This window comes from Doryrhamphus excisus, linkage group LG1 (genome assembly GCF_037039965.1).
Source record: "Doryrhamphus excisus strain RoL-2023G ecotype Guam linkage group LG1, RoL_Dexc_Guam_v1.1, whole genome shotgun sequence".
NCBI classification, from domain to species: Eukaryota; Metazoa; Chordata; class Actinopteri; order Syngnathiformes; family Syngnathidae; genus Doryrhamphus; species Doryrhamphus excisus.
In genome coordinates, this window is record NC_136357.1 from 4,423,634 (window position 1) to 4,444,831 (window position 21,198).

The following is a 21,198-nucleotide window of genomic DNA, read 5'->3' on the forward strand; positions in this document are numbered from 1 at the left end:
AGCTTTATTCGCGAATTCTGCGATTTTTTTTTCAATGAATGGAACTGAAATTGTTGTAATTACTACTACCCACCAACAGGGGGAGCTCGTAAATGATACTGCTGTGTGAGAGACGCTCCGGTGTTCCTGGATGTTGTCAGATACCGGAAGTCAAGATTATGATACAAGTAAGTGTATTCTTGTTCCTGTGTTAACAAAAACGATTTTCACATTTTGAAAATTTGGTTACGGGTATAAACAAAAGTGTAGTGCTGTGGAATCACTATTAGTACGTAGTGTGTATATGGAAGTGTGCAAATCGAAACACAAGACTTGTATTTGCATGGGACACTTCCTCCTGAGAGTTGCAAAAAAAGAAAAGGTGACACATATGAAAGCCAGGATGTTGTGACAATGTGTGTGTGGACACACACCCCATAATTTCACACATCACAGGGACACATTGCACACTCTTGGTTTAAGCGGTGCTTGTTAAAGCCAAAAATGATAAAGAGTGAATTCATTCAGTAAATACAATGTTTATGTTTTTGCTGTATGTCATAACACAAAATTAAAACAGCTTACAGCTAAATCAAATTCAAAGATGAATTACACAATATAAAACATTTTATGGAAGGCAGCACATACAGAAATGTGGCAACTGGAATTTTTCATGATTGTCTAGACACATTGCAAAAAAACAAGAAAACTAGTTACAAGTGAAAGACAGAGGCAAAAAGTATCATGCAAGGTTGAAATTCCACTGGATTACAACTTTAAACTGGAACAAAAAAAGACCAGCAAGTTTTTCTATCAAGGGAATCACAATTCAACCATGAAGACAGTTTGGTAGTTATGAATTTTCGGAGTGATCATATGGACCAGTACGGAACCTTGGACTGGAAAAACTGACGCACTGGACGAAAACTAGTGAGTATGTAGTTCCCAGAAAGACTGAAGAGATGGACAAAAAACTGTACCTTTGAGCCCGGTTACATTAAAGTTTAAAGAAAGGACCACCGGTCCTCAATCTTTATTTAAAGACCAATAATAAAAAATGTAAAATAATGTATTTAAAACATCTGACAAAGGCCCGACTTGTCATGTCATATACAACCACAGCCACAGAAGCAGCCAAGAAAGTATAATTAAATGCAGTATATGTACTAAAAAGAAGTATCAATATGGCATCATTGAATTAGAACATCTAATTTGGACAACATACTTTGTATATCCTTAAATATAATAATCATACCTGATGTATTGGCTTGTTTAAAAGCTAGAAGAATAGAAACGTCAGTAAACATTGTGACCTCAGATGTGTAGTTATACGACTGTATAAAATTAATTCTTCCAAAAGCCATTCAAAGATGGTCTTCAAGGAATTAAAGAGATGGGTCATGGTTGTGTCTTAAAATAGAACACAGTTCCAGTGACTGTTAATGTGATAGGAGGTATTCAAATGGCTGCCATGTCTTCAGGTTAGCAACGCAGCACGTCCACGTGAGTTTTTTTGGCGAGCAAAGTTAACAAGCACAGAAGGCGTCACTTGTGCGTCACGGCGAGAAAAGCACCTTCTTGATGTAGGCCACGGTGGAGACGTTCAACAGCATGTTCACATGCTCGTTCCCAGGAAGCTCCTGCAAGGTCACCGGCTGTTTCTGAAACCCCACCCACCGCTTGCACTGGGTGGCGCTCAGCAGGTTCACCGTCCCGTCGCCATCGCCCCACAACACGGTGGGATCCACGTCAGGGAACTTAGCAGAGTACTGGAAAGATTCCGACGTTGGAATGCCGGTCCCGTACAAACAGTGGACGATCACCCCAGGCGGTGTGAGGTCAAAGAGCAGCGACTCCGTGTCCTGACGCATAAGCCAGCCATCCTCAAAGCCGATGTCCGAGTAGAAGCGCTTGTAGTCCATCACGGTGTAGTTGGTAGTAGGTGTCTGGATCAAAACCTGGTGCGAGCGGAAACACAAAAACTATTACATTTAAGTACAGTGTGTGACTTTAACAATATATATTCATTCATTTTCTACCGCTTATCCTCACGAGGGTTGCAGGGGTGCTGGAGCCTATCCCAGCTGTCTTGGGGCGAGAGGCGGGGTACACCCTGGACTGGTCACCGGCCAATCACAGGGCACCAAATAAAACCAAAATAAACCAAAAAAAATCTCCCACATTCCAAAAACATTCATTCATTAATTTTCTACCACTTATCCTCATGGTGGCAGGGGTGCTGGAGCCTATCCCAGCTGTCTACATCCTGGCGAGAGGCGGGGCACACCCTGGACTGGTCGCCAGCCAATCACAGGGCACATATAGACAAACAACCATTCACACTCACATTCATACCTATGGACAATTTGGAGTCGCTAATTAACCTGGCATTTTTTAGGAATGTGGGAGGAAACCGGAGTACCCGGAGAAACACTACGCAGGCACGGGGAGAACATGCAAACTCCACACAGAGATGCCCGAGGGTGGAATCGAACTTGGGTCTGCTAGCTGTGAGGCCTGCACACTAACCACTCGGTTACAATTCATTCAGCTATCCCAGCTGTCTTCGGGTGGGAGGCGGGGTACACCCTGGACTGGTCCCCAGCCAATCACAGGGCACATATAGACAAACAACCATTCACACTCACATTCATACCTATGGACAATTTGGAGTCGCCAATTAACCTAGCATGTTTTTGGAATGTGGGAGGAAACCGGAGTACCCGGAGAAAACTCACGCATGCACGGGTAGAACATGCAAACTCCACACAAAGATGCCCGAGCGTGGAATTGAACTCGGGTCTCATAGCTGCGAGGCCTGCACCCTAACCACTCGCACAAGATACATGTTTTAACCATATCCTTGGTCCACCACATTGAAGCCAATACTCATCATCCATGGTTGCTATGGTTACTTCACAGTAATATTGTTTCTCTTCTCTGATTAGGAATAGAAACACACACACCTGATCACTGGGCCAAGTGTGGGCGTAGGGGAGGAGCCAAGATGTGGACACAGCCGAGCGTTGCTGAGAGCGAATCTTCAGCGGTCTAATGACCGGGATGCCGTTATTGTCACCTAAACCCAGACAGAAGAAACTTGAGTTATTTATTGTATGTGGTGACATGGTTCATATGGTCTCACCGGAGGTGATCACGCGGAGTGTCTTCGCCACGCCTGCCCACGGCGCTCCCAAAGCGATGAAAGCTTTGATATATTTGTCTTTCCAGGCTTGTGGCTGCTGGTTGAGGAAGTACAACATGTACATGTTGCCCATGCTGTGAGCGATCAGAACCACGGGCCCGCCCTTCTCTGCCATCTCCTCGATCATCTTCTGTAATGCCAGGAAGTACTCCTTATTTTCATCTGTCCGCAAAGAAACACCATTATGAATGGACTTTTCATTTTTGATGAGAATATTAGGGGCGCTTACTGGGTGCTTTCCGCCAATCATATGGCGCTCCTCTGACATCGACACCTCGAGTGTAGCCCCAATCCACCAGTGCTTGTGCTATGTTAAAGAAATACATACCTAGAAAGCAGACATGAGAACAACGTGGCTTTAGTGGAAAAGATCCTCCATTTTCCTAGATTCATTTTTAATTTGACAAATAATAAGTGTATGCCGGCGGCACGGCGGTCGAGTGGTTAGCGCGCAGACCTGACAGCTAGGAGACCACAGTTCAATTCCACTTTTGGCCATCTCTGTGTGAAGTGACTTTACAATGTTTAAACTCATATTGGTACATGTTTGTATACTCATTAGGTATAAGATGACACAATGAGTCAAACTGTTATATTGAGTAATGACCTTCTGCAATTTTCATTTTTTTTTTAAATAAAATCTCATTGAAATATTCTTAGGCTGCACAGCGGTTACATGGTGAACATGCTACGAGACCCGAGTTCAATTCCACCTTCGACCATCTCTGTGTGGAGTTTGCTTGTTCTCCCCGTGCATGCGTGGGTTTTCTCCGGGTACTCCGGTTTCCTCCCACATTCCAAAAACATGCTAGGTTAATTAGCGACTCCAAATTGTCCATAGGTATGAATGTGAGTGTGAATGGTTGTTTGTCTATATATGCCCTGTGATTGGCTGGCCATCTGTCCATATACTGTATGTGACAGCTGAGTACACTACAGGCGTGTTCAAACCTCCAAAGTTCCGGGAACAAAAAGTACCTAGTGGCTAGCAGGGACTTTTCACCAGGGTAGATTTGGTGAAATTGCAGGGGAGTATTTCAAACTACCAAGGGAAGTTCCTCAAAGTTTTCAGCGGAAAAAGGGGCTATTTCATGTTTTTGGAATCATTATCAGTCACCCAAAAAGACGACTAAAAAAATAACATTTTTTTTCCCTTGTCTCAAGGCTGTTCATCATGATTCAACCTTCTACTCACCCACACTTCGTTTACTGGGGTCCAGATACTCCACTGAGTCCGTGTGGCCAAATCCAGGGACGCTGATGTTCACGCCCGGCGGTGACGACGTGGTGTGTGTGGTCCTGTTGTAGATCAGCCTACACATATACCACAGGTAACATACAGGTACACACAGAGAACTTGATTAGTTAGTTAGTTAGTTCTGCTTCTGTGAGGCGACGCATCCACGAGGAAACAGAAACACAATCATGCAGGTGCGTCACCATGTGTGATACTGTACTAGTTCTCTTTTTTTTTTTTAAATCATGCACATTTCTTCTTTTTACAAGATGATTTTGAGTTTCAACTATTGCATATTGTGTAATATTGGCCCTTAATGCTCATGAAATAAATAGTCAGTGGCCACGTTTACATGAGGAGAGTTTCATCTTTCCGAATGACGTACCAGAAAACAGCGTATACATGGAAAGGAATATTCCAATCTCCTGTCTACATGCGCCGCTATAATCAAACGGAATAGTCAATGGAGCATGTGCAGTAAAACGTAAACATCAACATCACGTGATTCATCGAAGATGGCGGACGAGAGACGTCTGCGTGTTACGTCACAGCTGAAAGAACGCAACCTGACAACTTTCCGATTGAGCGGGTACAAGATACCTCAATCGGATTGGGGAAAGGAATATTCCACCCCTGTGAATCCGATTATATATATTCATTTGGATTGGCACTTTTCTTTCGGAATGAGGTGTATACAAAGGTTACATTCTTTCCGTTTGAGCAAATAACCCAAATGGAATTGGAATATTTGGGTCCATGTAAACGTAGGTAGTGTATCACAGTGGGGCTGCACGGCGGTCAAGTGGTTAGCGCGCAGACCTCACAACTAGGAGACCAGGGTTCAATTCCACCCTCAGCCATCTCTGTGTGGAGTTTTTGTTCTCCCAGTGCATGTGTGAGTTTTCTCCGGGTACTCCGGTTTCCTCCCACGTTCCAAAGACATGCTAGGTTAATTAGCGACTCCAAATTGTCCATAGGTATGAATGTGAGTGTGAATGGTTGTTTGTCTATATGTGCCCTGTGATTGGCTGGCCACCAGTCCAGGGTGTACCCCAGTTGTGTCGCCCGAAGACAACTGGGATAGGCTCCAGCAACCCTGCAATCCTCGTGAAGAAAAGCAGTAGAAAGTGAATGAATGATTGAATGAATGTATCATAGTGATCCAAGACTTGACAATATGATTTCATTGGACACACTTTCCTCTTTGGCACTACACAGACTTGCTCATTGTTAATTTAGGGGAACCGCTGCTGGGCATCATATACGCTGAATCCTCCCTGCAAATTTGCCAATTTGTGGTAAAAAAAAATTTAATCGTTTCTCTGGAAAGCCCGTTTTATTCTGCAGAAAACACACCTCATTCATCCAAGTCAATAATAATGTATAAATACGTTACAGTACAGCATAAAATGTATGTAACCAATACTAGGACTGCAATTAACCAGGGATTAATCTTACGCTTGCTGTTTCGATTAGCCCCTAAGGCAGGGGTGTCCAAACTGTACTATAAGAGCAGCATCCAGAAAAACAGGACAAGAGCAAAAGACACAAACTTCACACCTGTTAACGACCAATTTACTCATTGACATCCCACTGCCACGCAGAAAACTGCATACCACTGCAGGGACAAAGTGCGTGCAAGTGTAAACAAGGCTTTTAGACTACATTTCTGTGGACCGTGTTACGCCCCCCCCCCCCCCCCCCACCCACCCTCCCCGCGTCATACCTGATGTTGTCTATCCAGCAGTCAATGGCGACAGGCACCAGCTGCTCCAAGTTGAGCCACAAAGTGAAGAAGGTGTCTGTCTTCTTGTAGCAAATGTAATGAACCACACTGGGTTTATCCAGCTTGGCCTCCAGCTGGTTTCCTAGGTCCCCCGGAACTGGAGCAATGTAATCAGTAAAGAGACACATGTTAATGTGAAGCTTTTTTGATATTTACATCAACAGATATATTTGACATGAATAAACATCTGTCCGTTATGAAGAAAGAAAAACAGCTAAGACGAGGCAGCTAACAATGTACGTAATGGGGTGCACCTATTCATTCTACACCACTTATCCTCACTAGGGTCGCAGTTTGGAGCCCTTCCAACTGACCTCTGGTGAGAGGCGGGGTCCACCCTAGACTGGTCACCAGCCAATCACAGAGCACATGTAGACAAACAACCATTCACACTCACATTCATACCTATTAGGGGTGTAAGAAAATATTGTTTCGGCGATATATTGCGATACTTTGTTCCACGATACTGTATCGATATTAAAAAAGTATGATATGGATATTTTTAGGCATTTATCATAGACTGTATATGGTATTTATTCAAGTGCAGACACGGCAAAGGTTCATTTCTGATTTGAATTGAAACCTCCGAAGGTTAGGTGGCAGCACTTACGTAGTCAATTAGGCAAGGACGTCGAACAAGATTGACGAGTGAAACGTCCTCACACATAAACACAGTTCAACATGGCGGAATGCCAGCACATAACAGCGGCCCCTGCGGCGTACAAGGTACTGAAGTGTGGACACATTTTGGATTTCTACACAAAAGTAGGGTGTGCAGAAATGGACAAAACCCATGCCGTTTGTAAAATGTGTCGTGTTTCCTGAATAAAGTATTGGGGAAACACGACAAATCTGCGAGTCCACTTAGCGAGACACCATATACTACAAAAGTAGTACTGTGATATTGTTTTTCAAATTGATATCACTATTTTGTTAAATAATGGTTATTTCAAGCATCCTAAAAGGACTTTTTACTGATGTTAGTTACTTTGTTCCACAAAAATACTGTTCTGATGGTGGATAAGTCAGGGACTGTATACTCTGCATTTTTTCACAGCTAATAGAATGAAACATTTGAGCAGGATCTTGACACATAATTTAATTTATTAGTTTTTTATGGGTGTTTTTTGTTGGATGTTAAAGCTTTATTTATCCAAATGCTACACTTTAAGTGTGTGACACAGCATAACATACTGTTCTAATCGAATAAAAATGTGTTTAGTAAGTGCATATATTAATGGTGTAATTCACTTTTTCCAGGAAATAATCTTTAAAACTACAAGAAAAACAAAAAAAATATCGCCTTGTTAACAGTATCGTGATATGTATCGTAGCGTGAGCCTAGTATCGTGATACGTATCGTATCGCCAGATTCTTGCCAATACACACCCCTAATACCTATGGATAATTTACAGTCTAGCGGCACGGCGGTCGAGTGGTTAGCGCGCAGACCTCACAGCTAGGAGACCAGGGTTCAATTCCACCCTCAGCCATCTCTGTGTGGAATTTGCATGTTCTCCCCCGTGCATGCATGGGTTTTCTCCGGTTTCCTCCCACATTCCAAAAACATGCTAGGTTAATTAGCGACTCCAAATTGTCCATAGGTATGAATGTGAGTGTGAATGGTTGTTTGTCTATATGTGCCCTGTGATTGGCTGGCCACCAGTCCAGGGTCTACCCCGCCTCTCGCCCGAAGACAGCTGGGATAGGCTCCAGCACCCTCCGCGACCCTCGTGAGGAAAAAGCGGTAGAAAATGAATGAATCCAAGTCTCCAATTATGTGTAACTTGTGTAGTGTGGGAGGCAACCAGAAGACTCCTGGTTGTATGGTCGACATTACTAACCACTAGCCCACCCTGCGGCTAAGATGCGCCTATAAAGCTCTATAAAAAAATGCTGTCCCATTTACATAACATGACCTGCTGAAGCTGTGAAATTTACAGTGCATGTACAGTCATGTAAGATGATAAGGAATATAATGATAAGGATAAGGATTAGAATGGTAATAGTGTTTAAACTGGATTATAACTCAACAATTGGTTTATTCAAAAGGATCACATGATAAAGTGAAGGGAATTTTGCTGTGATAGGTTGGAGGAGTCATGTGATTGGACTATAAAAAACAACATGTCGAAATCAAATGTTGTACATGTCACATCACATCACGACACAAACATTATATTTAATAAAAATATGTATTAAAGCACATGACTGAGACAGAGAAGAACAAAATCCTTCGAATATTTCAAGTCTTGTTTGGCCAGTCTTGCTAGTTAGTCGACGGTTGACATTTAACTATTTCAAGTACAAACAACCCACAAACACTCACCTAGGACCACTGGGGGTCCCGGGGACTGGCACTGCGTGTTGCCGACGCATTTCCCCGCAGGTTTGCCGGAGCTCCTTGCCGAAAACAGCAACAATAACAACCCGACTGCGAGCACTAGTGAGAAGGCGGTTACCCGCTGCCGACCCGCCATGAGTCCTGGTGTCTCATAGCCAACAAGACATGACCGTCGATCGTTAGCCGCACAGGTTTTACTCTTTACAGTCTCGCTTGCTTAACCTTTAAGTGTTGACGGTGTTCCGCAAGGCAGGGTGAAGACACGGATGATCACGGGGTTCAGTGTAGATCGCGGAGCAATCTAACCGGCAAAACAACTTCAGTCAAGCCACAAGTAATCGAGATCAGATTCGTCGAACGTACAGTCACTATGGTTGGTAAAAGAATCAGTGGAGCATTTGAAATACACTGTCTGGACCCCAAGTGTATTTAATATGTTTATTATATATGTATATGTGTATATGTATATTATAATATATTATAATATTATATATATTATATATATAATAGGTATTGTAATATATATTTATAATATATTTATATATATTATTTATAATATATAATATATATTTTTTATTTTTTATTATATTATATAATTATATATATTATTATCCGGAAATATAAAAATAAAATATATAAATATAAAATAATAATTAAAAAAAATATATATAATATATTTATATAATATTATAATATTTCGCTGTACGCCTTTCGCCAAGCATTCCACAAGCTACGGTGGCCGACATAAAACCATAAACACACAAACACCAAAACACAAATTCAATGGGGTAATCCTGAAATTACATAAACATTGCAAATACTTCTATTTGAAAAAGTGCATAGCTTGTATTTGTAATTATACATTTGCAGCGTTTAAAAAAAAATCTTTACATGATAGCATTTTTTTATTTACAGCATGTGTTTTGTGTTGGGGTTTTTCTTTTGGATCATTTGGACGATGCTGCACGTTTTGCCCTTATTTGTCAACATATTCTGCAATGTCACATTTATTTCTGTCCATGCATTCATTTTCTACCGCTTATCCTCACGAGGGTCTATTCCAGCTGTCTTCAGACGAGAGGCGCCCTGGACTGGTCGCCAGCCAATCACAGGGCACATATAGACAAACAACCATTCACACTCACATTCATACCTATGGACAATTTGGAGTCGCTAATTAACCTAGCATGTTTTTGGAATGTGGGAGGAAACCGGAGTACCCGGAGAAAACCCACACATGCACGGGGAGAACACAGAGATGGCTGAGGGCCTGCGTGCTAACCACTTGACCGCCGTGCAGCCCTATTTCTGTCCGGACTTGCATTAATATTTGACTTGCTCTCTGAACCACTGATAAATCCTGGCATTGAAATCCAATTGTCTTCAGGGAAGTGATGGAATAACCGGGTCATTCAGTATACAGTTTTCAGGTCGTCAGCTGACGTCATTGAAGCACATCACGTTCCTGAACCAATTCCACCCCTATTTGCTTAGTTAACGTCCACGTGGTGACTTTTGGTCAGGGAGTGTAGTTCATAGTTCATGAATAACTCTATACTATGAATGATCAAAGACCTAGTCCAGGCACTGATGATATAGTTTCCTTTTACAAATATTGTATCATACATAATGACAAACTGCTGTAGAGTTTACTATGTTATGCATGACAACACTGTCTAGCTTTGTTAGTTTCAGTAATCATGTTTAACAAGTAATGCTATAGAGCACAGATTAAAAACAAAAGTATAGTCAAAGTATCAAAGTATAGTTGTCATCAGAAGTTTACACATACTTATCATGGGCACGGATGTCACTCATTGTTGGCCCTTAAAGATTTATTTGAGTCGTTGTTTTTCCAGGGTGGAATCATAATACTTGATTCATTGTAATGATACTTAAAAACATGAATAGAATGCACAAGTTAACATTTTTTTTTACATTTTTTGTAATCCCTACAGGCAAAAATGTTCTGGTTGGAGAAGCAAACACTGTACCAACCGTCAAAGTTGAAGGACTCGCTAAAGAGGACTACCGCCTCCAAAATTTTCAAATGACGGTAATTGCAAAACAGTTTGTCTCAACTGGGTTTCAACAGGACAATGAAATCCCCCTCAAAACAGTTGTTTTAATAATGTAATAACTACTACCTACTATTATTATTATTTCCTGCAAATGTAATAACTACTACCTACTATTATTATTATTTCCTGCAAATGTAATCACTATTACCTACTATTATTATTATTTCCTGCAAATGTATTAACTATTACCTACTATTATTATTATTATTTCCTGCAAATGTAATAACTATTACCTACTATTATTATTTCCTGCAAATGTAATAACTATTACCTACTATTATTATTTCCTGCAAATGTAATAACTATTACCTACTATTATTATTTCCTGTAAATGTAATAACTATTACCTACTATTATTATTTCCTGCAAATGTAATAACTATTACCTACTATTATTATTATTATTTCCTGCAAATGTAATAACTATTACCTACTATTATTATTATTATTTCCTGCAAATGTAATAACTATTACCTACTATTATTATTATTATTTCCTGCAAATGTAATAACTATTACCTACTATTATTATTTCCTGCAAATGTAATAACTATTACCTACTATTATTATTATTATTTCCTGCAAATGTAATAACTATTACCTACTATTATTATTATTATTTCCTGCAAATGTAATAACTATTACCTACTATTATTATTTCCTGCAAATGTAATAACTATTACCTACTATTATTATTTCCTGTAAATGTAATAAATATTACCTACTATTATTATTATTTCCTGCAAATGTAATAACTATTACCTACTATTATTATTATTATTTCCGGCAAATGTAATAACTATTACCTACTATTATTATTTCCTGCAAATGTAATAACTATTACCTACTATTATTATTTCCTGTAAATGTAATAACTATTACCTACTATTATTATTATAATGTAATAATATATTATAATGTAATAACTTACATTTGCAGGAAATTATTACATATGTGGGAAAGTGAAAATCTGTAAATGCAATATGAGACAAAATAATGATCTTTGTGGTGGTTGTTTCTTTCTTCTTGTAACGAAGGAGAAGATGTAGATGTCAATTTGAGGATTTTAACAAGATAATTATTTTTTTCTCTTTTTGTGGAAAAATTATTATTCAGAGTATCATTAGAATACATTAAAGGAATCTTTAATTATTAATTTATAATTTATTTTAGACTAAAAAAACAACATCATTGCGATAATTGCAATTGTTTTAATAAAATTATATTTTATTATTTCTTTTGACTATTTCTTCCCCATGTACACACAAAAATCACACATACAATAATATACTGTAACTAAAACGCACATGTACGCCCACGAACAAAATGTAATAATTTCAGTATTACGTTTGCAGTGGGCAAATTTTATTACGTTTGTGGGAAATTTATTACATTTGCGGGATTATTACATTCAAAGCTGCAGATTTGTATTACGTTTGTGGGCAGTTATTACGTTTGCGGGTGTAACAATCCCTTTTTTTTTTTTACTTCTAAATGCTGGTGTTATTTTGTCCAGATCTGACATCAACCTCTTTGGGTGTATCTGATATACCCTGTAAGATCTGCTGGATTTGAATGAGCACCTTTTCGTGGAATACAATATCCAGGTGAGGTAGTCCTCTGTACTCTGTAACGTGGACGGGCTTCTTCTGCTGTCCCACCCATCGTTTGCATAGACTCATGCTGAGGCTATCCACCGTGTCGTCCCCATCGTCGTATACAAAGTCTATGGGGTCTGCGTTGGGATATTCCTCATTGTAAATATGCGTCACTGGAGTTGGGAGTCCAACGCCGTACATACACCACACTTCAACACCGGGAGGGTGGAGATCGCTTGTCAGGTTCTTGGAGTCCTCCCACATGTACCTGAAACCAACATATGGACAATGTTTAATAATTGACACTGAGGACTTGGTGTAGGTTTTTAGATTTCAATTAAAAATATCAAATAGCGTGATTCACACAGAAGTATTATAATATTGCGTACCAGTTACGTATTAAACTGATCCAATTAGAAATTATTCACTATATGAAACTTATATCTAAAATCTGTTACTCTACCAGCCATCCTCAAAATTGATATCTTTGAAGAAGCGTCGGTAGTCCTGGTTGGTGTAGTTAAAGTTTGGCGTGGATATGAACACGTGGTCCTTGGGCCACGCCTTCTCTGTTGGCAGCATCCAGGGATTTGTCATTGTCATCCTTTGTTCTTCCCGAATCTTTATGTTGGAAATCATTGGGATGCCATCATTGTCACCTAAAAAAAAGGCAACTCACTGACAAGTTCTATATTTTCCTCTAATACAACCATCCATCACTGTATTGCATTAAAAAAAAATCATTAATAAATGATCGCTGCTTTGTGGTTAACTATAGCCTATTATTAATAATATATATATATTGAAAGACAAGTCATAGATAATATTCTATACTATATTAGACATAGTAAAGACATTTCTTCACTTTACCTCAACTTAACTCAACAAAAAAATCTCCCATTTTGTGTGGAAGTGGTAAATTTATAGTTACAGTTTTACAGTTTCAAACCTATTCTTACATTTAGAATAATGCACAGGCTAACTAGTTAGCACAGTAGCTTGCTATTGTTGCTATTGTTGCTATTGTTGTATGACAAAAAGTCTCCGGTGGTATTCGAGACAAAAAAGGTCGAGAAACGCTGCTGTATATCAAGTGACAAACGATGCTAAGCTGATGTTGAGGTGACCATAGGGGTGTTATTTATTGTCTATAGGGCTCTAATGTTAAAATACATTCTCAAAAAAGTAATCAACAGGCTTTTCTATGCTCCAAGTACAAAAATATTCCATTTATTAATATTGAATCCTACTTCACGGAAATACACAGACCAAATTAACTGCGATAAATGAGGGACGACTGTATCCTGTATGTCACGGTTCTCGGTTGCCATTACCTGATGCCATGACTTTTAGTACTTTAACAGCACCCCCCCACGGCGCCGCCAGGGAAATGAAGCCCCTGATATACTTGTCCTTCCAGGCTTGAGGTTGGCTGTTGAGGAAGTAGAGAACATAGTGGCAGCCCATACTGTGTCCCAGCAAGTAGATGGGCTGCTGGTGCTGATTGTACATCTGTTCCACCAGGTCCTTCAACTTCATGAGATAGTCTGCATTCTCATCTGGGAACATGGTAAGGGAAATGACATCTACATTCAATTGTGCATCTGTTGTATGTATCATGGTGATTATCATCATCATTTATTAAATTGTCCATCATTCAATTGGGCAAATATCTGTTTTACCTGTTAAGGAAATTTGCTCCAATAGATCAGACGAAAACCAAAACAAAAACCACAGTTGACAAAAATGGAATTATATGAAAATTGGTCATACAAAAATTGACACACAGATAGATAGAGATAGAGAGAGAGAGAGAGAGAGAGAGAGACAGAGCGATAGATAGATAGAGAGAGAGCGATAGATAGATAGAGAGAGAGCGATAGATAGATAGAGAGAGAGCGATAGATAGAGAGAGAGAGAGCGATAGATAGAGAGAGAGAGAGCGATAGATAGAGAGAGCGAGCGATAGAGAGAGAGAGCGATAGAGAGATAGAGAGAGAGAGAGCGATAGAGAGATAGAGAGAGAGAGAGCGATAGAGAGAGAGAGAGCGATAGATAGATAGATAGAGAGAGAGAGCGATAGATAGATAGATAGAGAGAGAGAGCGATAGAGAGAGAGAGAGAGCGCTATAGATAGAGAGAGAGAGAGCGATAGAGAGAGAGGGAGCGCGATAGAGAGAGAGAGAGCGATAGAGAGAGAGAGAGCGAGAGAGAGAGAGAGAGCGAGAGAGAGAGAGCGCGATAGAGAGAGAGAGCGATAGAGAGATAGAGAGATAGAGAGATAGAGAGATAGAGAGATAGAGAGATAGAGAGATAGAGCGATAGAGCGATAGAGAGATAGAGAGAGAGAGAGAGAGAGAGAGAGAGAGAGATAGATAGAGAGATAGAGAGATAGAGAGATAGATAGATAGATAGATAGATAGATAGATAGATAGATAGATAGATAGATAGATAGATAGATAGATAGATAGATAGATAGATAGATAGATAGATAGATAGATAGATAGATAGATAGATAGATAGATAGATAGATAGATAGATAGATAGATAGATAGATAGATAGATAGATAGATAGATAGATAGATAGATAGATAGATAGATAGATAGATAGATAGATAGATAGATGTTAATCACTCAGCAGTAAGAGCCTTTTAAAAAAAAACCACAAAAAAAACCAGGGGTGTTCAAAGTACAGCCCTGGGGCCATTTTCCGTTCACAGCTTGTGCTTTCTAATCAAAAATACTACTTGATATTACTCTAATTTGCTTTGTTGCCTACTGTATAATACAAAGGTTATATGGCTTCTAGCATAATATATTGACTTACATTTTAGTATTTCTAATGACGTACACATCAAAGTTACACCCCCCCCCCCCCCCCCGCATGCTTACATTTCTACATATGCAATATCGGTTTTAGTTTTTGTGAGATTTGTGTATTTTGAGCAATGTTTTTACAACTTACCAGGAGTTAATCTCCAATCATACGGTGCTCCTCGGACAGTGTCGTTTCGCTTGTAGCCAATATTGACTAAATGCTGCACCATGGTGTGAAAATAACCTGTAAAACAATAACAACAAAACATGCTCTGGCATCTATTTTTGGGCCACAGGGAGTTTAGAGAATGTATGCAGTTCTAAAATGTATTCATTCATTCATTTTCTACTGATTATCCTCATAAGGGTCACGGGGGTGCTGGAGCCTATCCCAGTTGTCTTTGGGCGAGAGGCGGGGTACACCCTGGACTGGTCGCCAGCCAATCACAGGGCACATATAGACAAACAACCATTCACACTCACATTCATACCTATGGACAAGGGTGGGATTGAACTCGGGTCTACTAGCTGTGAGGACTGCGCGCTAACCACTTGACCGCCGTTCTATAATTCATTCATTCATTCATTTTCTACCGCTTTTTCCTCACGAGGGTCGCGGGGGTGCTGGAGCCTATCCCAGCTGTCTTTGGGCGAGAGGCGAGCTACACCCTGGACTGGTCGCCAGCCAATCACAGGGCACATATAGACAAACAACCATTCACACTCACATTCATACCTATGGTGGGATTGAACTCGGGTCTCCTAGCTGTGAGGACTGCGCGCTAACCACTTGACCGCCGTTCTATAATGTTGTGCAAAATCTGTTGTACTTGATTTCATTAAATAAGTTATTGCTAGGCTGCATTGCGGTCGAGTGGTTAGCGTGCAGGCCTCACAGCTAGGAGACCAGGGTTCAATTCCACCCTCAACCATCTCTGTGTGAAGTTTCCATGTTCTCCCCGTGCATGTGTGGGTTGTCTCCGGGAACTCCGGTTTCCTCCCACATTCCAAAAACATGCTAGGTTAATTAGCGACTCCAAATTGTCCATAGGTATGAATGTGAGTGTGAATGGTTGTTTGTCTATATGTGCCCTGTGATTGGCTGGCGACCAGTCCAGGGTGTAACCCCGCCTCTCGCCCGAAGACAGCTGGGATAGGCTCCAGCACCCCCCGCGACCCTCGTGAGGATAAGCGGTAGAGAATGAATGAACAATGATTGAAGTACCACAGATGTATTTATCTCACCTGCTAAGTTGTTATTGTCAAGAAACTCAATGGGATAGGTTTGTCCAAACCCCGGCACCCGCACCTGCACCCCTGGCGAGTTGAATGACCGCCTTGCCGTCCTGTTGTATACAAGTCTGCACACAGATACAGATATTTGTGTTGACATCTCTGATATGATGATATTATGTCAAAGTTCCTGTCCTGTTTGTATTTGGGTTAAAACTTGAGAAGTAGTATAAATCCAAAGAACATCAGAAAACATACATATTGTATAGCGATATTACATAACATGAGCCAAAGTCGGTGTTACCTAATGTTATCGATCCAGCAGTCTACACCGATAGGCATGAACATGTTGAGGTCAATCCATAAGGGGAACCAGTGATCTGTTTTCGTATAGCACAGCCAATGGACCAGTTGTTGTTTGTCGATCTTAGCTTCCAGGCGGTTCCCCAAGTTCCCTGGTACTGGGAAAAACAAGGGCAAGGTGAGTGACAAAAGTAAACAAGAAATCCCTTTGGGGGTGCGGCAATGTGATAGAATATGTCAATCATCATAAAATCCTCTCGCTGTGGTGACCCCTAACAGGGTTCTGTTATTTTACATATTGTGTTTTACATGGATTTGTATTTTCTTTATATACAAGTGGAATTGATAATGCTGCTGCTTAAACTGGGCCAAACTAGAACTTTCTAGAAACATAACAGGGTCAGTAGTCCAGATGGCCGCCCCATTCTAAGAGCATGGATGCATCGGAAATTTATACTGTAGTTTACAAAACTGTGGCTTGATAGTTCTGTGGTGTAATTGATGGTTCAGTGGTTTTGGGGCCAGTCCTGAGTAAATTATATGCCCTATTTTCAATGAATACAATGAGAGGTGAATATGCATTGGGGCGATGGCCCACCAGAGGGTGCTGTTTTCCTCTCTCTCAAATATACATTTTACAGTACATCTAAACACAGGGGTCTGTCACAAAATTCACAAAATTTAACAATTCGACTTTGGGAAAAATTAAGGACTTATTCTTTGATTGTTATTTTTAAGATATTTTTCATAGAGTGGGACAATTTATCTTTGAGTGTTCTGAACTCCTGTTTCTACACCAATGTCATAATCAGTAGAACAACGTTGCCCCAGATTTTAGATCAGGGTCCGCATGGAGCAAAGTCTACTTCCAAGTGGGCCGGATTGGTAAAATAATGGTATATATTATATACCGTATACTATAATTAAACAAATAAATAATATGAAATAGAGTTGGGCGATATGGACCTTAGCATATATCACAATATGACGATATAAAATTAAAATTCATCAGAGTCTTGTATAAAAATCTACGAACCTTAAGCAATATAATGAAATACACTCGTCTCAAATTGTAAAGGACATATATTTATTGTTAAGAAAGTGGCTAACTCTTGGCTAATAGCTAATGGGATGTCAACCTCTGCACACATTGCTACAAAATCTTCAATAAACGGTTATGCCTGTTGTTGTTGTGGTTAAGGAAGATGTAGTCACCCATGCAATTCCAGCCGCATATGGAAGATATTTATGGCACTGGCGCTCTTATTTTGAAGGACGGTCACAGAAGTGTGTTCGCCGATAAAACGTTACATGTTAAATACTCTTGAGAAATTAAAGTTTATTGCTTTTGATGCACATACGTATATAAATGGTATCACAATAATATTGTTTCATTGGCAATGTATTGTAGAATAATTATGAGTCAGCTATTTTTTTTTAGTGTGACAAGCCTCGTGCATGTTTCCATGTTTCCATGACGTCGGGGATTCAGAATTTAGTTTTCCCTGAAGTACGGCAGTACTTTTCTAACAGTATTATTATTGTGATTATGATGATTATTACTGTGCTTATTGTGAGATAATTTATCTCAATCCAATGCCAACAATAGCTATGTAAATCAGTTGATCTAATATTTTCAAATTCAACGGCCAAGTGTCAGAAAAAAAAAAAAAAATTTCATGGCGCCAGCTTTCTTCAGGGCATTTCACTCATGTCGTTAAAGACACAACCCTCAGGTCTGGTTTCCTGAGTAGCCTGGCAACCTACTGTTTTGTTCTGTGAATTGCAGCATTTTTATGCAGTTTTTGGGGTGTGTATTTAGCATTTGCAGCATTTTCCTTTTGTATTTGTGTGTTTTGGTGTTGGATCCTTTCCGTGTTTGAAGCATTTGGACATTTCAGTTGATTTGCCTTTATAAGCCACCGCAGACTGATGATTCCTGTCCAGTGCTTACTGGCATTTGCAAAGCTCTAATAGCCGCTAGCCTGGCAACAAGCAGTCTGGCAACCCAGTGCCGTTCCTGTCTGAAACTGTGTTGTTCCTGGAATGCAGTCTGTACCAGGGGTCTCAAAATCAATTTACTTGGGGGTCACTGGAGCTAGGGTCTAGGCGAGACTGGGCCGCATCAGGTTTTCCCAAAAAAATAAATAAATAACACATTTATTAAAAACAGAAAAATAAATAAACTTTGCTTTGGCTTTGATTTTGTACAAGAAAAGCTCTGATAAAACATTCCACTGTTCTCAAATTTTTATTTTTCTACACAAAATAAGATGAAAAATAAATAAACAAATCAAGAATAAAGAAAATCCATCACAGTAATAAATAAATAAATATAATAATAATAATAAAACGGCAAATAATACAAAATTAAGACACCACATATAGTTGGTGGGTACACAAATTATTTTTTTCAGATTAAAATGAACAAAGCATTATTAGAGCCCTGTAGACATGACAAAACACGACTATAGTCACATTTATACTCTTTTTTATTTACAACATATTGCGCAACTGCAAGGTCTTGAGACACATGCTAACTCGCAAACTAGAGAGCTAGCGACCTAAACGGTAGCCTTCAAGTTATTTCCTTTAAACTTAAATAGCCAAAAACTTACCACTTCCACACGGATAGGGAGGATAACTATTAACAGTTATTTAACCTTTAACATGAACATTAATCAAACGTACATGATACCATACAGCATCCGTATCAAACTTGCGCGGGCCGCACTAACATTAAACTTTCATATCAAAACGAGGGCCTCAAACTAGTGTCCGGCGGGCCACATTTGGCCCGCGGGCCGCATGTTTGAGACCCCTGTTTTACATAAAACGTGATGTAATTATCGTTGTTGTTGCACATCGAATTGTTGACCGCAAAGAGATTTCCCCTACTTATTATAGATAAAACATATTTCTATCTGCGATTAAGTGTGATTAATCGTGAGTTAACTGTGGACAAAATGTAATTAATCACAATCAAATATCTTAATCGATTGACAGCCTTAACTTCTACTTTTTTTTCGCGCCCAAAGATGTATTTAGACGTAGAATATGTATATAGATATGTATAATGTGTATTTATACTGCACTTTTTGGTGAATTTTTGGTGAATTTTTGGTGAATTTTGCAAATTCATTTACAATCCTTATGTGAAACATTAACACATATTTCTTTCTGTGCATTAAAACGCTAGAAAATTAGTTAATATGAGCAAGCTAACAATGCACATCATTGGCACACTCCTATTTCGACTACAAAAAGAAAAAACCCTCAAACTAGTGTCTTGCGGGCCACATTTGGCCCGCGGGGCCGCGTGTTTGAGACCCCCGGTCTATACCATCCACTGAGGCGGAAAACAATACAATTTCGAAAAGCAAACTTACCGATAATCAGCGGCGGCGTGCTGTTGCTTGGGGCTTGAGCTTTAGTCTCAGGAGGAAAGACAACATTGAGGATCCAGAAACATGAAGCGTGATGAAGGCCCAGCAGGAGAACAAGTGTCACAGAAGGCCAGGCTTGCACTAATGAGCTCATGTTGCTTGTCTGCTGGTGTGGGTCAGAACAAAAAAAAACAAAAAACAAAAAAAAAAAACTTGAGTACGATTACAACAGTCTCTTATGCGTGGCCATCCTGTGTTAAATTATACAAAGTCGCCTGTGCTGCACGTCTAACACACCCGGTTTGATGGATGGATGATTAATTCAACTGTTTGCTTATCAGCCCACGCGTGCTTACTCACAGTTAGCACAAAACCTACTGGAAAAAAAGTGGGTTCGATACCCACTGCCCTATTGATTTACACATATTTATTTACACAACGACACTGAAAATGATTGACTGTGTCGGCACCGGCCGGGGCGGCCGAATGTTATATGTCATATTATAGAAAAAGCAAGGACACGGATTTGTTTGCATTAATTCCATGTAAGCATTGTAGTGTATATTTTATATTATTTATACGTTTTGTAACTTTAAATGCGGACAAACGCTGTGAGATGACTTACTTGAACGTGTAGACATGCAGTCCTCTCGGCAGAGTCCGACCAACTGGCAATATAGCGGCGGGGAGAGCTGCGCGGATCGATCCAAACATCGATACCGATATACGGACTGTATCGTGTCGATATTTTTTTTTAATTCGCTTATATGCGTGGTTTCGCAAATATCATATCGTGTTAAATTATGAATTGTTGACAGATAAGCGCTTAAACTGACTAAACTCTTTAAGCAGTGTTTAATTTTAATGATAATAATAATGATCACAAAGCATCATTATAGAATATGGAATGGGATCGACACACAAATATACAGTATCGCCCACCTCTGGACGAACCAATAACCTTACGGTCAGCGGTTGTTACTTTCAGGTCCTCGAAAATGTTCTGATCAATCACTCATACACACCATTAATATATCTTTTTTAAATGATTTTCAATAGTTTTTCTAAACGTTTTAAGGTATTCACATGAGCTAGGCTAATAAAGTAATTGTCAAACATACGGCTATGCTATTGTTTACACAGACGCACACAGGAATGCCAGTAAATCTATCAGAGGTTACTACAGGACAACTTATGCTCCATGCTTGGCTACTTTTAAGTCGGGCTTATG

General features: G+C 39.7%; 2 protein-coding genes across 3 annotated transcripts; both read right to left on the bottom strand.

The window, feature by feature from the left end:
• Window positions 1–371: 371 nt before the first annotated feature.
• On the bottom strand, window positions 372–8,908 carry pla2g15 (phospholipase A2, group XV). Its single transcript, XM_058076203.2, has 7 exons — window positions 8,537–8,908; window positions 6,148–6,304; window positions 4,380–4,498; window positions 3,414–3,512; window positions 3,125–3,346; window positions 2,946–3,058; window positions 372–1,937 (listed from the first exon to the last, which is right to left on the bottom strand). The coding sequence occupies exons 1-7, from the start codon at window positions 8,685–8,687 to the stop codon at window positions 1,536–1,538; spliced, it is 1,263 nt and encodes a 420-aa protein (XP_057932186.2). The 5' UTR covers window positions 8,688–8,908; the 3' UTR covers window positions 372–1,535.
• Window positions 8,909–11,827: 2,919 nt separating this feature from the next.
• lcat (lecithin-cholesterol acyltransferase) lies at window positions 11,828–20,646 on the bottom strand. Of its 2 annotated transcripts, none has more exons than XM_058076201.2 (8): window positions 20,593–20,646; window positions 19,971–20,133; window positions 16,583–16,739; window positions 16,291–16,406; window positions 15,194–15,289; window positions 13,563–13,787; window positions 12,692–12,887; window positions 11,828–12,496 (listed from the first exon to the last, which is right to left on the bottom strand). In XM_058076201.2, the coding sequence occupies exons 2-8, from the start codon at window positions 20,119–20,121 to the stop codon at window positions 12,121–12,123; spliced, it is 1,317 nt and encodes a 438-aa protein (XP_057932184.2). In that variant the 5' UTR covers window positions 20,122–20,133; window positions 20,593–20,646; the 3' UTR covers window positions 11,828–12,120. The 2 variants fall into 2 exon arrangements, with proteins under 2 accessions (XP_057932184.2, XP_057932185.2); XM_058076202.2 differs by having other exon boundaries at window positions 19,971–20,130; window positions 20,593–20,638.
• Window positions 20,647–21,198: the final 552 nt, after the last annotated feature.